At 39.3% G+C, this 16,986-nt stretch overlaps 1 protein-coding gene across 1 annotated transcript; it reads left to right on the forward strand.

Moving 5' to 3' along the window:
• The first annotated feature begins 4,036 nt into the window (after positions 1–4,036).
• On the forward strand, positions 4,037–16,515 carry LOC145491988 (uncharacterized). Its single transcript, XM_081471294.1, has 7 exons — positions 4,037–4,241; positions 4,361–4,454; positions 9,312–9,536; positions 10,514–10,715; positions 11,384–11,665; positions 12,766–13,853; positions 14,355–16,515. Exons 1-7 carry the CDS (start codon positions 4,075–4,077, stop codon positions 14,412–14,414), a joined length of 2,118 nt encoding a protein of 705 aa, XP_081327420.1. The 5' UTR covers positions 4,037–4,074; the 3' UTR covers positions 14,415–16,515.
• Positions 16,516–16,986: the final 471 nt, after the last annotated feature.

A 16,986-nucleotide genomic window follows, 5' to 3' on the forward strand; every position in this document is an offset into this window, starting at 1 on the left:
GTGTAAGGCTTTTGGTGATTTGTCTCACAACGGATCATCCTCTCTTCTTGGCCTATAATGAAATATTAGGAACACGAGAGTGCAAATTCACACATTGTAGTTGAAGAGTACACGGGGCTACCCTCGCTCCCAGGCTGTTTCTTAATTACGCCTCCTGAGACTGAAGAGACAGTGTGGGAATGAGACCGAGCCAGATGTCGTTAAATAAAGTTTCACCTGTAAGTAGCTAGAAATAGTAAAATGTTAAGAAATCGAGAGTTTTAAAATAAAATGGCTGGAGAGTTGATCAAGCGTTTCAGGTGCTCAGTGGATTCCATTTACGTGTGAAAAGTTATTAGATTTATTGTATGCTTGAACAGGTCCGGCATGAAAAAAAGAATTCTGATGGGTTGCCTTAGCGGTTCATATTTTGCAATACAGACCGCGGAGATGGCCCGCTCACGAATTAATTTCGGCGAATTGCTTTTTCAATTCATTGCACAGAATAAACAGTTTTTTGTCAAGTAGAATTTTTTTTTTACCTTCATCTTGGGAGGACGATTACAGTTAAATGTTCACAAAAGCGACCCGAGAAACGTAAGTAATTGTTTACCTTTCGCGCGCGCGTTTACCGCCTTTGGGTTTCGTTGCCGTAGCACGATCAGTTTAGTGTACTTTTGTACCCTTTTAGTTTTTAAGAAAGTCAACTATTGGCTTCTCGGTCCTTCCTGGAATTATTTGCCCTATAACATTTCGTGGTTTTTAGTCACGCTTGTTAAGGTTACTCTAGTAAGCAGTCAAACGTATTACCAGGGGAAAACGACTTCAAAGTAATAGGCCATTTTCGTATTCTCGGTATAGGCCTGGAACGAGCTCCCAACTGAAGCTTATGCGTGGAGTCTTTTCAAATGCAAATTACATATACCTCTTTTGAATGATATTCCTCCGCACGGCTGCATGAGCCTCCATTACAAACTTGTTCCTGTTTGACCCTGTTTAATAATGGCCTATTAAGTTTCAGTATGTTTTTCACTTGTTATAATTTATTTTCCTTCATGTTCGAACTTCATACTGAGGTTCTTAATAAAACCGTCTTCGATTAAAAACACATATATATAGGTGAATAAGCATTTATTAAAACGTGGAGTTGCCTGAACAACACTTTGCTTCTATAACCGACATTCACAAAAGTAAAAAGGTAAATTAACTTGGCGTTGAAGGAAAAAGACGGCGTCTCTACTGTTTGTATTTTGGTGCCGAAATTCATATTACGCAAGCCTTGTTAGAAAAAATCATATCCAACATACGCCAGTTCAAACCCCTTTCAGACTGGCTCTACGGGAACATTTTAACATTTGACAATTTTATTTATTTATTTATTTTTCGTTTTTTTGTAAGAGCACCATGCACATCATAGTATTACTTTGCATTTTGTTAACTTGATCACATGCACCTGTACCAGCACTCCGTGGCGGGATGGACAACCTTTGCCATGTATAAATGTAAATGTGTACGTATTTTTACTCTTGCATTTCACCCCTTAGCTACTTTGTAATACATGGTGCAACGTTTTGGTCTAAACTTTTCGTTCTTGGTTTTGACTGGCATTTCGTATTCAGGACTTCGATCTGTGACTACCCGTTTCTACAGGCTCGATTATCAGCCGCAGCTGTTCGAGAAAAGAGCCCACGCGCCTCCCGCCAAACTCAGAGAGGAATGTGGACCGGACTCGAGAGAACGGTGGAAATCGAGCCAAGCGTTTCTGTAGATTCGATGACGTATGTGTCCAGTCCTCATAAAAAAGGAGCAAGCACGATCACGATCTGTTCCCGACGCTTTGATCAGTGACCGTTGTACTGTATACGTGAGTGAGAAGATCCTAAGTAAATCCCTCACAAATTAAACAGACAAGTCTTTCCGCACCGGCGTTCAACCAAACTTAACAATATTTCGACTATCATGATTTCGGATGTCCCTAGTCAAATAAAAAAAGTATGTACTATGGCTCGCGGCTCCAAGGTTAAAGGAGCTACGTCCTGGTTTAATTTGTGCATCTTGAAAAGTTTAGCCTAAATTTTTTAAGTTCGTTGTTTGTAATCCGTGATAATCTTCTTCATCCTTAACCAACCTTGTTTATTTATGGTTCATTTTAACGTCTTGAGTGTTTTCCCATCTAAGCGAACTACTGTTTTCAGGTTTCCTTCAATTTAAAGGTAATTCTACACACGGCCTAAATAAACCAAAATACCGTGACTGAGCTCCTTTGATGATTAAGAAAAAGGCTCATGAAAGAGTTAGAAATACATGGCTCAGTAGGATATCAAAGGTACGTTTTTGTAAGTACGTGTACAAATAAAGGTGGCGGTTGTTGTCGTTGCTGTAGTGGTACGACAATAGAAGAGGATGACAAAGGACGGAGCATGAGGCTCAAAAGACGTACGGACGTGATTCGCAAATTTACGAAAGTTAATAGAAGAGGCCTTGCATTTCAAAACGGTCTTGTTAAAAAGAATGCTGAGAGAAAGACTGAGGGCCGATATTCTTCCAGTACGGTCCCGAGCAAGCTTGGTAGATAAGATATTTGTTACGCGACTGAAATGATCAGGAAAAAAGGCCACGATCAAGGACTGCATGGAAAAAGCGTGAATTCCCATTGGGAGCCGCCTTATTCTCCTTTATTTTCGCAGGACTTCACATTTCACGAAAATTTTCTCGGCACATTTCGCGAGTCTTTTAGTTCGCGATCGGGGAGAAAATATTGTGTTTGCAGTGAACTAAATTTCGCGAAATTGACGATTCAATGTCTTTATTTTTTCTTTTTTACAAAAACTTACGTCGATCAACAATTGCAACAAAACCAATGTGCTGTCGCTGACTCGGCAGCTGTATTCCTCTAAAAGTCAGTCTTGCAGTAATAAATAAAAAAGTCTTTTTGTTCTTCCGAGTCATTATCGAGTATCGGGAGTATCGTTACAAGTCCGCTCTAGGGAATCTCAATAGAACCTTCAGATCTTCAAATGGATCCTTAGGGGGAAGACATTACATTTCTCGATCGACAGCAATTTTCGCGGGTCTTTAAGTTCGCGACTTTTTCAAAATAGCGAAAATCGCGAATTTAAAGACATACGAAAATAAAGGAGAATAAGTGCTCACGTGTGACGTTGCACAAACCAGAAGGGATAGAGGGTTGGTAGAAAAAGAAAAGGAATCTTTTATGTTTAAAGGAAGTTCTTTGAGAGACGTAAGCCATAAAGCAGCCAAAACTAATCTTCACGAGTGATCGTGCGGGATCATTCGGGACAATGCCCGGTCCAATGCATTAATACTGCCGGAGAGAATATTGAACCGGCAATGGAGCAATCTGATTGGTTGTTATTGGCCCTCTAACTAACTTAGTCGTGTAATAAATTCCATTATTTCCTGGATTTTTTGCCAAAACTTTGCGCTTTGCGCTAATAGTAAAAATATCCCTTACTCCCTTTAATTAATCCAAAAATGACTTCCCCTTACTAGTAAATGCCCATGTTCCCTTGTTGCCACAAACCCCTGGAATATCGATCTGGCAAAATAACTTACCGTTTAAATAACAATTGAGATACCTACCGAAAAGCGTAAAATCACGTTTTTCCCCTATTGTTTTCCATTTTTTCCCCTATCCGTTGAATGGACATGTTTTTAGGATTTGCCAGGACGGTGCCTTATCGAATCGATACCGTGAGTTCTGGAAGTTCCTTTGGTGTGCATGATTTAACTCATATATACAATGGGTGAACGAAAGGTGAAAAGACCTCTTTTATTCATAACTTCCCTTCACCTACGCGTGACGGGTTCAAAGGCGCTTGCGAACGCAGCAAACCCCTCTCGCGAATCTAAGTTGCTATAACTTTCTGGAAAAATTTTTTTTCCTACATGTTTGAATATGCCTCTTCGAAATATCAAAGAGTATGAAGGCGCTATTAACATAAAATATATTTCTAAGTTGACTGGATGTTACGTGACTAAGTTGCGTGACCAAGGTATTAAACGCTACCCCTCCCCTGCAATGCACTCGAGCAGACTTGCGCAGTGCGTGGTACGCTAGCCGAGCAGACATCCATGATGGCTTCTGCCAAGAAAAAGCAGGACGAAAAGAACTTAAAACTTCTTCGTGACCTCGCTGCTTTACCCCACAACAAAAAATGCTTCGACTGTGGACAGAGGGGGCCAACATATGTGAATACGACCATAGGATCTTTCGTCTGTACCTCGTGTAGCGGCATTTTGTGAGTTGAATTGGCGGAAATTCGCGAGGCTTTTCGTAAACGCTAGCTAGCTATTAGTTGAATGATTTGGCTTTGCAACTCTTTTGAACGCTAATTTCCCACTCTTTGCGTTTATACAGAAGAGGACTTAACCCTCCTCATCGGGTCAAGTCAATCTCGATGACTAGTTTTACACCACAAGAAATAGAAAGTCTTCAAGGCACGGGAAATGAGGTGAGCTTATACTTCAAGTGGTTTTGTAGTAAGGGCTGACAGCATTTTCTGTCATTCTACTCTGGCATAATTAGTCGGTTAAAAGTTCCTTGTTGTGAGTTCTGATTTACCTCATGAAACGGTAAATTAGAGGCGCCATGTGCCGGTTCCCTTTTCAACCAGCACTTAGATCTTTGCAAGTAGATCAGAGTCTTGTTGAAGGGACATGACACCCCCAGTTTTATCGTTCACGTTGATCGTTTTCACGTTTCGTTTGAGCTATTTGGCCAATATTAGGCAGCTTGATTTGTGGTTTCGGTGCAAACTAACCCGTTGGAGTCCACGAACACTGGTTTGAATAGTCGATTGATTGACGGAGTAACTGGTGTTGCCGAAAAATGGAAAACTGGTTATCGTGACCGATCGTGACTAATGGGAAATCGTATCTTTACGATATCGCACGCATTGGTCAATTTCACGTTGCACTTGTTCCACTCATTCCGCCTCAGCTAAACTCTTTTGTAAATGTTCATCTCTTCCTATTTTTGAAATAGAGTGTGTTAAGTGCATTCACAGTTGAAGAGCAAAATTAAGCTTAGCTGTATTTGTGTATACAAAAATGGCGCGACTTTGTTGCAAGCCCCTTGTGGTCGCATTGTTTACCGCTAATCGATGACAATGCAGGTACATTGCCCAGTGTTGCAAAGCATAGTTGATTTGTCGAGTTATTTTAATAGTGTTTTCTTGGTTCATTAAGCTGATCCCTCAAGTTTCTTTGATTTATTTCTTTAGTTGTGATTGCTTGTACCTAAAAATGAAATGTCTTCAAATATTTTGACATTGGCTGAGTGAGTTGTTCAAAACGGCTGCTAACATGAAAATCAATTAATGAACACACATAAACTTGCATTGATGCTATAAATATATCACAGTGGCAGGGTGAACGCCACTCCCTGAGCTAACAAGTGTAGAAATCTAAATTTTTTATTTTAAATCCCTGAAGAAATTTTCCTTTTGTATCATTATAAATCCCCGTGTAGTATTTGGGTTCTTTGGTTTTGTATAATTCAGGTGTATAATTAGACCTTCCAAATGCTCACCCCTCCTCTTATTTCATTTAATCTAGAATATCTTTCATTTTATGTGTATAAATGGTTGGTATTAATAATTCCTGCTAAATATATAATTCCTTTTTGATAAGAATGAATAAAGTTGTGAAAAAAGGAGAATAAAATAATTATGAATAATATTGTTATGCTCGATTAATAAATTGTGCATATAAAATTTGTCTATTCTTTATGGACTCTACCTAATGTTGTACATGGAAACCTAAACTCTTTCTAAAGCAGAGCCGTGTTTGTAATATGTTTTAAGATATCGGAGGCATTTCTCCTTGTATGCAAAGAGTCACAATTGCACAGGGCTTTTGCTTGAGGATATTTACTACTACTCTTAAATTTATGGCTCGGCCTGGTCATGTTTTTTTAATGGCTCAAAACCATTATTTTCATTATTTGGCAGAACTTTTTATTGAAGGTAACTCTAATCAGTAACAACGCAGACACATGCTACTTTGTCCTACAGTTGTTCTACTCATTTTTTTCCAGAATAGTCTCATGTCTCGAGCCCATATAATCAACAATTATTCCACGAGCGCACGTTGGATATGAGATGGTGGATCTAGCCAACAAGGCGCATAGGGCCGAGTTGGCTATTAATAGTCATCTCCTATCCAACAAGCGTGAGTGGAACATTCAGTTCCAGAAAATATCCATACTCCCCCCACAGAAGGGATTGGAATTTCCTGGGGGGGTGAGGGGGTTCTGTAAGACCAAAACATTTAAAGAAATGTATGAAGCTCAATCGGAATTTCCAGAGGGGTGGGGGGGGGGGGGGGGGGACTTAGAAAAATTTCCTTCCGTCGGGGAGGTATGGATATTTTCTGGACCTACAGAATAACTGTTTCATTAAAATTGCTCCAAAATATAGAAAACTAAACTAAGATAAAAGTAAAAAATGCCCCCGAAACTCACACGTACACTTACCATTTTTGTAGAGCATGGTATAATGGCTCATAACCCATGATGGCTAAGCCACTGAAAACTCTTGAATTGCATTATCCCATTCCAGCTATCCAGTTTTTAATAATTTGTGTTAGTCAATGTCCATTATATATTATGTTGAATTCAGATTGCTTTAATTTGCAAACATCTTCTGGTAGATGTTGATAGAGGTAGATAGATAGATAGATAGTTGGTGCCAATTTCCTCCCTTGCAGCCAGAGGCTGAATTGCGGAGGAACCAGAGAGGTGAGATCGGACGTCAGCATATGACGGCGCACTTTGCAGCCACTTCAGTCCATGTATGATCTCACCTTACCCACCCCAGACCAATGACCGGCACAAGTCAGATAGACCATGACACCGGGTTCTACGTCCCCTACTCTTTTCGAACAGTGTCATGCGTTCTTTAACGTCCCACAAGAACCAGATCAGTGAAGTGCTGTGAGACGGGGCCTACGGTTTATTGTCCTTATCCAAGAAGACTTGAATGTCTAACCATTTGCAGTTGTAATTACTTGTAAAGGCAGCATGTTGTTTCTTTGAATGAGTAATGGATAATTTTTGTGAAGCATTGTGCTTGTATATACATGTATATACGCATTTTTCCCATTTGCATTTTAATGGTTAAACATAACAGAACATCTGTACTTTTAAAGTGTGTTTGTTATGAAATTATCCCTTGGGCAGATGCTATTTCTCTATACTTTCAGGGCTGCAAGTAACGGTTGCCCAGTTGCCTGTCCAAACAACCTGCCAAATTAATTTTAGCTTGTCGATATCTTGTTTCTGACTGGTCAAATAGAATGAGTAATTTTTCGTAATACACAATATTAACCCCTTCTCCCACCCAAAGTAAAAGCTAATTTCTTTGCTACACTTTACATGGCAGTCAGATTGCAACTTGGAAAGACAATAAACTTGTAAAGAAGTGAAAGGTCATTTTTAATTCATTATTTATTTAATTAATAGTTTCTTGAAATTTGACTTTTATACTTTGGGGTTGGAACCAATTTGCATCCAAGAGGGAAATGGACAACTTGAAAAGTACTCAAGGAAAAATATTTTGAATTTGAGAGTGGAAGTTTGCATTTCAATATGTCAATTGTCAGTACAGTTTTAAGGTTGCACAATACCTTGAGAGTGCTACTTTTGTCAAAATTTTCTTTCTAAGCAAAACGAAAAGGTTGCTACAAAATCTAACATTTCCCAGAAAATGAAGGTAAATCTTGAAACCTGCGCAAGTTATTTTTTTTAAAATAAAAGTTAATAATTTAACAGAACTTAGGTGTCCTAATACTCATAGTGTGTCGACTTTTTGCGCAAAACAGCTTCCTTATTACAGGGGGCCCCTCATTAGCATTTTTTGTTTACAAGCTATTTTGCAATTGTGTTCTCGAATTAATTTGTCCTTCTCTGCTACCTATCACTCCTCATTGTCTTTAAGGTCATGAAACGTGGTAAAAAAAGGAAGAGAAAAGTCCAAAGGCAAAAGCACAGCCAAAACAGTACACACTTTTTTCCAAATTGTACAGTTTATAACCTTTTTATTGATATATAGTTTGTGGTAGTTTCCTTAAAAACAACGCTGGAACAAATTTTTTTCTGAATATACAGATTGTACAGAATATACAGAATATACAGCATGATGATGCTGATAGTAAATAATTATTATTCCACGAGTGCATGTTGGATATGAGATGGTAGATAGCCAACGAGACGTGTAGTGTCAAGTTGGCTTTAATCATTTCATATTCAATAACCATGAGTGAAATGATGGCTTCATTAGAAACGCCCCCAAAGTAAAATAAAAAACGCCCCATGAAAACATCACACATACGCTTACCATTTGTAGAGCATGGTGTAATGGCTCATTACCCATGATGGCTAAGCTAATGAAAACTCTTGAATTGCATTATCCAATGATCCAGTTTTTAATAATAAACAAGAGCATCTGCATGAAAAGTTTAATTTTTTTCTTGACATGATTGAATGTGAACAGCAAGGCAAAATTTTGATCGGTCTGGTCAAATCCCTTATCAAGCCGGACGTTGTCCTATGTTGTTGTCCTATAGATGTTGTGTGGCTGTTATTTCCAGCCCTGCCCCTTTATAATGGGTACACCTGTATTTAAGAAATAGAGAACATGTATCGTGTTTCTATGGAGTGATAGAAACACAAGTGAAAGTTTGGGAGAACAAGAAATGCTGTGGGAACACAAGTCACAGGCGAGTGTTTCCACAGCTTTTTCGAGTTCTCCCAAACTTTCACAACTGCTTCTATAACTCGATAGAAACACGGAAACAACTTGTTAACTTTGATTATCAAAATCTAAATTCTCTTTGCCTGCACCATCATTATGTCAACAGCTTGTGTTAGTTCTATGTTTCTATCGAGTTATGGAAACACGATTTTTAACCAATCAGCATGGATATTTACTTAGGGTTGTTTTCTAAAATTATATACTGAATCAGTCTTTTTTGAGATGGCACCTATGGAAACATTTAGCCTTAGTTATTTTCTTAAACTTCCTGTGTTTATTGCACCAAAATCTTTTCATGATTCCTTCTTTTTCCGATAGTCACAAGCCATTTTCAAATCTTCTTTCACTAGCTGGTGGGATATATTTGAGAAGTAATATTCATTGTTAAGTACTTGACATATCTCGGCTAATTACATATATTTTAAAAAACCACCAGGCCCTTTTGAGAGAGTTCTGTGGTCTAATGTTTTAATTTCTCCTTTTCTATACAATTAATTTCAAAGTATATATGTCAATCTTTTGAGTGAGTCACCTTTTCATGTGTTTACCTCACAGTATTGTAAAAAGGTTTGGCTCGGGCTGTGGAACTCTGCACAACCTGCAGAACCAGAATCTAGAGATGAGCAAAAGATTAAAGATTTTATGGTTCAGAAATATGAGCGGAAAAGGTGGTACATCCCTCCACAACAAGTCAGCAATACCAATTCGAGTCAGGCAGCACCTGAACCTAAACCACTGAAACAACTTTTAGGAGAAAATACACCAGCTGTATCAGTGCAAGTAAGTACAAACGAAAGTTTCTTAATGAATTAGTAGCTTTATGATTTACATTGCTGTTAAAATTATCACATTTGGTAAAATCTGAAGAACATTTTTATAGTATTGATTACATTGCCATCTTTGTGGAGGTGCTGTGGCCTCATGGTTAGTGTGCTCAACTGCGGATTGAGTGGTCCAGGTTTGAGCCCTGGCTGGGCCATTCTGTTGTGTTCATGGGCAAGACACTTTACTCTCACAGTGCCTCTCTCCACCCAGGTGTAGAAATGGGTACCGGCAAGTTTAATGCTGGGGACTGGTATCCCATCCAGGGGGGAGTTGAAATATTCCTAGTTGCTTCATGCTAGAGAAACCGGGATAAACTCAGGCTTGATGGGTCACCTGTTTCGTATGCAGACTTTACCTTTCTTGACATATTTGCAATTCAAGTAATCACATTTCATTAATTTTTCTTAAGTTCTGAACAAGTTCTTGAGAATTTTCCGTGGGTTTTATTTTAATTGTCTTTTTGTTTTTCCCTGGTGAAGTTGACTTGGGATGGAATTGGTGTCAGTAAATCAAACCAACTCTTCACAAATTTGATCAGTAAACTCATCAAAACATATATGTCAATAAGTTACATGTACAGTGTATGCCAAAAGTTTATTATAAAATTTGTCCATTTTCCCTTTTACATGCAATGTTTTGTACCTATTTTAGCCAGGCTACGTGAAAACAGACTGTGGGATGTATTGTTTTAAGTGCCTCTCTCCATCTAGTCCTTCCTTACACAGCATGCTGCACCTTACCCCATGTAAGATTAAGCCCAATGTGCCCAGCAATGATGGTTAAACACTACAGGAGGTGTTTAAAATCTCTTGCGTGAAGGACATGTGTGTACAGGAGAAGCATTTTACTGATGCAGTGAATCATTTGCCATGTTTATTAATACATGTAGGTGGTCATGCTAGTCTACTAAAAAATTAATGCTCACAAATCAGGCACAAGCTACAAGAGAAAGACCTCGCACTGGCAGTCAAAATAGTGGATCATCTGTACCTGTGTCTGTTGCACCACCCCCAGGAATGGTGCAACATGTAGCCCCTCAGCCAGCTCCACAACCAGCTCCGCAGCCTAAACCTCCATCAGTGGATTTACTTGGTGACTTAGGGGGAGATCCTTTTGCACAACCACAACCGCAAGGTAAGAATAATTTTTTGCTTTATCCCTTTATTTTGTAAATTGTGATGAAAAACTAAGGTCTCTTTACATTGTCAATGCATTATTAAGCGGTCAGGTGACAAGAAAAAAGAAAATGACCATTAAAGAACATTGCTCGATGTAACACCAATTTTTCTGAACAAATTATTCCCAAAAATTTCTTAAAAATTAACTTTTGTTTCTAATCTGAGCTATTCTACAACAGCAGCGGTAACAACAATGGCCTTGAAGACGCCATTCACATAGACCAGGAAGAGCTAAACAGATGTATTTATTGAATGGATGTAGTTTCTATTTGTACATGTAGAAACTAGCCTTGTGTTAGTTTAATGTGAATCAATCTCTAAAATTAATTTGATTGGCTGCACTGATTTATCCAATTCATCGAAAAAATCCATGCTAACACATGTTTTTAACATCTGAAGTTCACATTTAACTGTCAAAACCATGCATTCAATATTGGCAAAATTGAATTGCATCATTATCTTTATTCTTGTCTTCACAAAATATGTTTTCTCTTTCTTTTTACATCTGGCCAAGATAGTGAGTCCAGTTTATTATTAACAGTTTGTGCTTGATGATATTACAGGAATCAAGTCATGTCTCTGTGATACATGCATGCTTAATTTTTGATAAATGTGTTTTCCCAGGTCAGTTTGGATCACCTCCACAGCCAGGTGGCTTTGCGGAATTCAATGCATTTGGCGGTCAACCAGCAGCTCCTGCTCAGAATTCATTCGACCCATTTGGGTCAACAGTGCCACAGCCGGCTCAACAAGCCCAGCCAGGGTTTGCGGCATTTGGCGCACCACCCCAGCAGCAGCCGCAACCTGCTGCCCAGCCACAAGCACAGGCCAATTTCTTTGATGCTTTTGGATCACCGCCAGCATCCTCTGGAGGATTTAATGCCTTTGGCACTCCACCATCATCAGGTTAGTTTACTTTTCAATCTAAAAATCATATTTCTTTGTGTTAAACATCTCAGTCTGTAAATTTCCTCACTCCCTACACAAGTGGAAATTTGATAGGTTTGATAGACAGGTGAATTCGGCTAACATGTTAACATCCTTGTTGACCCAATTCAGAACATGTGATTCATTTGGGAGGTTACGATTGTGCAATTTGTCACCAGCTACTGAGTGCATGAGGGTTTGTGTGAACAGATCAATTGTACATGTAACCTCCCAAATGAATCATCTCATGATCTGAAATGGGTGGCAACAAGGACAAATCCATCTATTAACCTACATGTAGGTGTCAGGGCTTCTCTTTCACAGTTTCTGGTCCCAGTCATTCTCCTGCAAAGCCCGACATGCACAAAAGTGAAGCCTTGGAGCCGACTAGCTCATAGCTGCTGGAGCTTATCCTGGTTTCTGTAGCATGAAGCTGCTAGGAGTATTTCTACTCCCCCTGGATGGGATGCTAGTCCATCACAGGTCATTCCCCAGCAATTTGTTAGGCTTCCCCAACAATTCGCTGGTACCCATTTATACTCCTGCGTGGCGAGAGGCACTGTGAGAGTTAAGTGTCTTGCCCAAGAACACAACTCAGAGTTCCTGGCCAGGGCTTGAACCTGGACCGCCCGATCCGGGGATGAGCGCACTAACCATGAAGCCACTGTGCCTCCACCCGACATGCACAAGGAAGGCCTTTAACACCTACTTGCACAAAATTACCTGTTTACAAGTGCAACATGCATTTATTTCTTTCTATAGCTGACTCGGGCTGTGCCCTCCTCAGCTATCACGCAGTAGAAATCTCAAACTCGTTATCTAATGGTTAAGTATTGGGAAGTTTTGAATGACTAGTAGATTTATAAAAAACAATTACCAGTAGATTATTCACTCTTGATTTCTATGTGTGGTAGTTTACTTGGGCTGTGGCCTTGTTAACTATCATGCATTTGAAATTTCAAGCTCAAAATGCATTAAGTGTTTTTAAGTGTTTTCCAAAAAGAAAAAAATCTGGGATCTATCTTAAGCTCTTGGGAGTGAACAGGTTATGAAAGTAGTAACTTTCTTTTTGATAACAGCTCCAGCCCCAGCTCCGCAGCCAACATCAAATGCTGGGTTTGGACCACTAGTATCAGCGTCTGGGGCCTCAGCACCCCAAAGTACGTCAGGAGACAGGTATGCAGCACTCAGTCAGTTGGATAATTTGTTTGGTCCTGCAACCAGCAGCAGCAGCAATAGTATTAGTTCAGGGTCAGGCTTTGGTTCTAGTGGCTCTTCTTCATTTGGAATGTCTAGTGGACCAAACCCCTTCTCAAATACGTCATCAGGCACAATGTCTGCAGGGTTTCAGCAACCAAAGCAGCCGCAACAGCAGCAAATGTCCAATCCATTTCAAGGCCTGGGTGGAGGTGCAGCTGGCTTTGGACAGCTCAATGGTCCTACGAGGAGCATGAGTCCTGCTAGTAGTATGACAGCAACTTCCGGTTCAGGTTCAGTATTCGGAAGCCAACCAGTTAGTTCAGGGTTTGGCAGTCAGCCTTCCAGTGCAGCATTTGGTAGCAACCAACCCTCTACTGGGGGGTTTGGTAACTTTTCATCAGCACAGCCGCAGTCATCATTCGGTGGAAGTCAGCAGCCTGGTTGGGGAGGCATGGGAGGGATGCAACCAATGGGTGGGCAAAATATGGGTATGGCACCAGCCTCTACACAACAGAATCTTAGCCTTGGTGGTGCTGGAATGACAGCGATGGCTTGGACACAGTTTGGAAAAATGGGAGGTGGCCAGCCACAACAGCAGCCCCCAGTGAGGGGTCAAATGAACTTTGGTGGTAATCAGCCTGGCTTTGGCAGTAATCAGGGATTTGGTACTGCTCAGCCTGCTCAGCTGGCATCTGGATTTGGAGCTTCCACAGGTGGGTTTGGAGCTTCGTCAGGTGGATTTGGAGCTAATCCCATGTCTGGTGGTGGCGCCTTTGGAAGTCAACAGCAAGCTTCTGGGTTTGGGAATCCTGGTGGCTTCGGGGGACAGCCAAGTGGTGGTTTTGGCGGTCAAGGAGGGGCGGCATTTGGTGGCAGTATCCAAGGAATGGGAGGTGGTCAATTTGGACAGCAGCAAATGCAACAGTTTGGTGGCTGGCAACAGGGCCAACAAGCCAATCCATTTATGGTAGGTACATGTATAATAAATTACATTATGCTGTTGAAGCTCCATTGTGAGATAAGAGTACATGTATAAAAGGGGGACACCTCTCTCATGAACATTTTCTATTGGGGACATATTCCATGAAAGGACACTTAATTAATCTCGGTTATGCACAATGCATTAGTTTGTACATGATAACCTCTAGTTAGGGGACTGGTACCAGGGATTGAATAGTCAGTTGTTCTGTGGCAAAAATGCCTTACTTTCACAGGGCCTCTTTCCACCCAGGAGTACAACTGAGTTGAAGAAAAATACTTGGGTGGGAGATCTGAAATACAGTTTGTCAGTTCCCTTTTGAAATGTGGAAACCTCTACCTTCCTTTTGCTACAAAAAGTCATACTTATGTGCCTATGACCTTGCAGACTTTTCAAAAAGGTTTTAAAGCAGTTTTCTTTTTTTTTTTTTTTTCTTTTGTTTTTCAAGTTGTCAGTATCATTAAGTTATTTGTTTTGACTGTATTTCAGAATGCTGGAGGACAGCAAGCCATGCAGAGACACACTCAGTCTACAAATCCATTTATGTAGATTGCAGCTTAGTGATTAAGATCATGCAGTTAAAAAAATGAGTCCAAAGTGGTTAAGAGCTACGAAGATGGAGAACATGGACGACAAGACTCACTGAGAGAGAAAAGATAATTGAATAGCAACCTTAGGTTGTTATTAATAGTTTGTATCGTAGGTTGCATTGTTTTATGTTGCATGCTGTGAAACGTTTTTATTATTGAACATACTTTGGATATTATAATCTCCTTAAAGGAAAATAATCATCAACAAGGGCTACTTTATGGTATCCCCACAATAACTGATGTTCATTGAATGAATCTGTGAACTAGTTTCTATTTTATTTGAATGTTGATGGGGATAATATAAACAATGCAACCATGATGTGAAAATGATGTAAACTGCCATTGGGGAGGCGCCATAGTGGGCCCTTATTCACCCTCACCCCCACTGCAAAGCCCGCCCGCCATCGTGCCCCATCTCCGTCTGCATCATATCTAGCTGATCACATGTAGCTGATCCTTCTATGTCAGTCCCAATCAGGGAATAAAAATGGAGGAACCCAAACTTACTTGTAGGTAAAGTAATAATAAAAGAGTAATGGTAATAGACGTTATCTGTTTTGCAGTAAATTAAGGCCTTGGAAGGCCTTGTTATTACACAGTGCAATTTGTACAGGTTATCAAATGGTGACAAGTGAGATAAGGAAGTTATTTCAATAGCATTTTGTCAAAATATAAATGTCTTGTAAAATTTTCACGGCAACTTGCATCTGGATTCATAATTTTTGAACAACTTTATTTGGTGACACCTAGTTTTTGCCAATTTGGCCAATGTGTTTGACACTTTTTGTTTTCAAAATATGTTGCTTTCCTTTTTTTGACATCAAATTTTCACAATTTTAAAACGAAAATTGCAAAAAGTGAAAATTTGATTTCGCAAAAAAATTATGTAGTATGGAAAACAACATTAAAAGAATTGACAGATGAAAATTTGAGAGTTAAAATTATTCCTTATTTCACGAGCAGTCAGTTGATAATCCATTAATTCAATGAAAGACAAATTTTGCATTATATCTAGCAGTCTCCAATACCAACTAAGGTCATATTCATCAACTTTTGTTTAGGATTTGAAGGGTTGTAGTACCCGTTCCACTCTTTAGACTTTGCTTTCACACTTTTAAAAACAATATGAGGTAATTATTCCACATCTTACACATGTTTTGGATCTGTCTCCTGTCATTATTTTTGATGCATTGGGCAATTACAGCAAGAGAAGGGTAACATTTCATCTAGGCAATCAACTTGTAATAATTTGTCATTCATTGTAACAAAAATTGTATGTGTCACAGGATAGTGTGGTCTGAATTAATTTTTTTGTAGTTGTGACCACATCACCCTATTACTTCAATCTGAGGAGTACTGTCATTTGACGACTAGCACAACAGCTGTGCGAAGGAAGTTATTTGCTTAGATCTTTGCACTGATGTGCTGATCTTAGTTTCCTCAAACGGTCTTGTAATGTGTTGTTTTTCAGAAAATGACAATACCCCTCCCACAGAAGTTTTTTTAGTTTGAACTCCCCCACCCCTCTGAAATTCCAGTTTAGCTTCATACTTTCCTTTTAAAATTCTGGCTTTTGAAATCCCCCCCTCCCTCCCCCTCAAAATATCCAATAACCCTCCTTGAAATGGCTATGGATATTATCCAAAACTGCACAATACAAACAAAATGGTGTGATCAAGCTGACTATGTGATTTGGTGTACTTTGTTGTATTATAAACAAATTCTGCTGTGTAATAATGCTTTCCAGTGCAGTGCTTTAGGTTATTGCCTTTCTCTTCCTCCCACCCCATGCACCTGTTAGTTCAATGCTTTTATGTAGTTTCAGTCCTCGGGTTTCGGTCGTATGCAAGTGGGAGTATGGACAGAGAGGACAAAGGATTAATCTTTTAAAATGTAGTTATAGAATATTTTGTGTACTTACCTGAAATAACAGCAAGAGACAGATAATTATGGTTTCTGCCTAAATTATTTGGCAAGACATTATTTGCTCGAGTGTTACGTATTAAAATATTATGTTGGAAATAATAAATTGGAATCATCCATAGCAGGGTTTAAGCAAACTTGTCAATAACTTTTTGGGAGAATTTTTGTACAATTTGTTGCCTTTTTCCTTTGGAAATCCTGTTGAAGGAAGCTGTTAAGTGAAATCCGAAATACTCATGAACCTACCTTGCATCTTATTATGGCGTGGTGGGCAAACACGGTGGAAACTGCAATGTTCGCGCGAGAAAAGTAACTGTTTAGTTGCAGTCCAAACTAAACATTAGACGTGCGTAAATTTGCTAAGTAGGTTTCAAAACTGTAAACTTCATCACTGCCTTGCAACATGTTTGATTAAAAACCTATGGTAAAGCAGAGTGAGATTTTTATGGGCAAATAGTTAATGTGTACTTTCGGATGTCTACATCCTTCAAATTATAACAATCCCTTTCTATAGTGAAAGATTGACATAATTTTTTATTCCTATTTACTTTATCCCAAGACTCTAATGTCCTGTTATTTTTGTATATAGAGCTGAAAAGGAAAAAAGT

This window comes from Orbicella franksi, chromosome 7 (genome assembly GCF_964199315.1).
Source record: "Orbicella franksi chromosome 7, jaOrbFran1.1, whole genome shotgun sequence".
NCBI classification, from domain to species: Eukaryota; Metazoa; Cnidaria; class Anthozoa; order Scleractinia; family Merulinidae; genus Orbicella; species Orbicella franksi.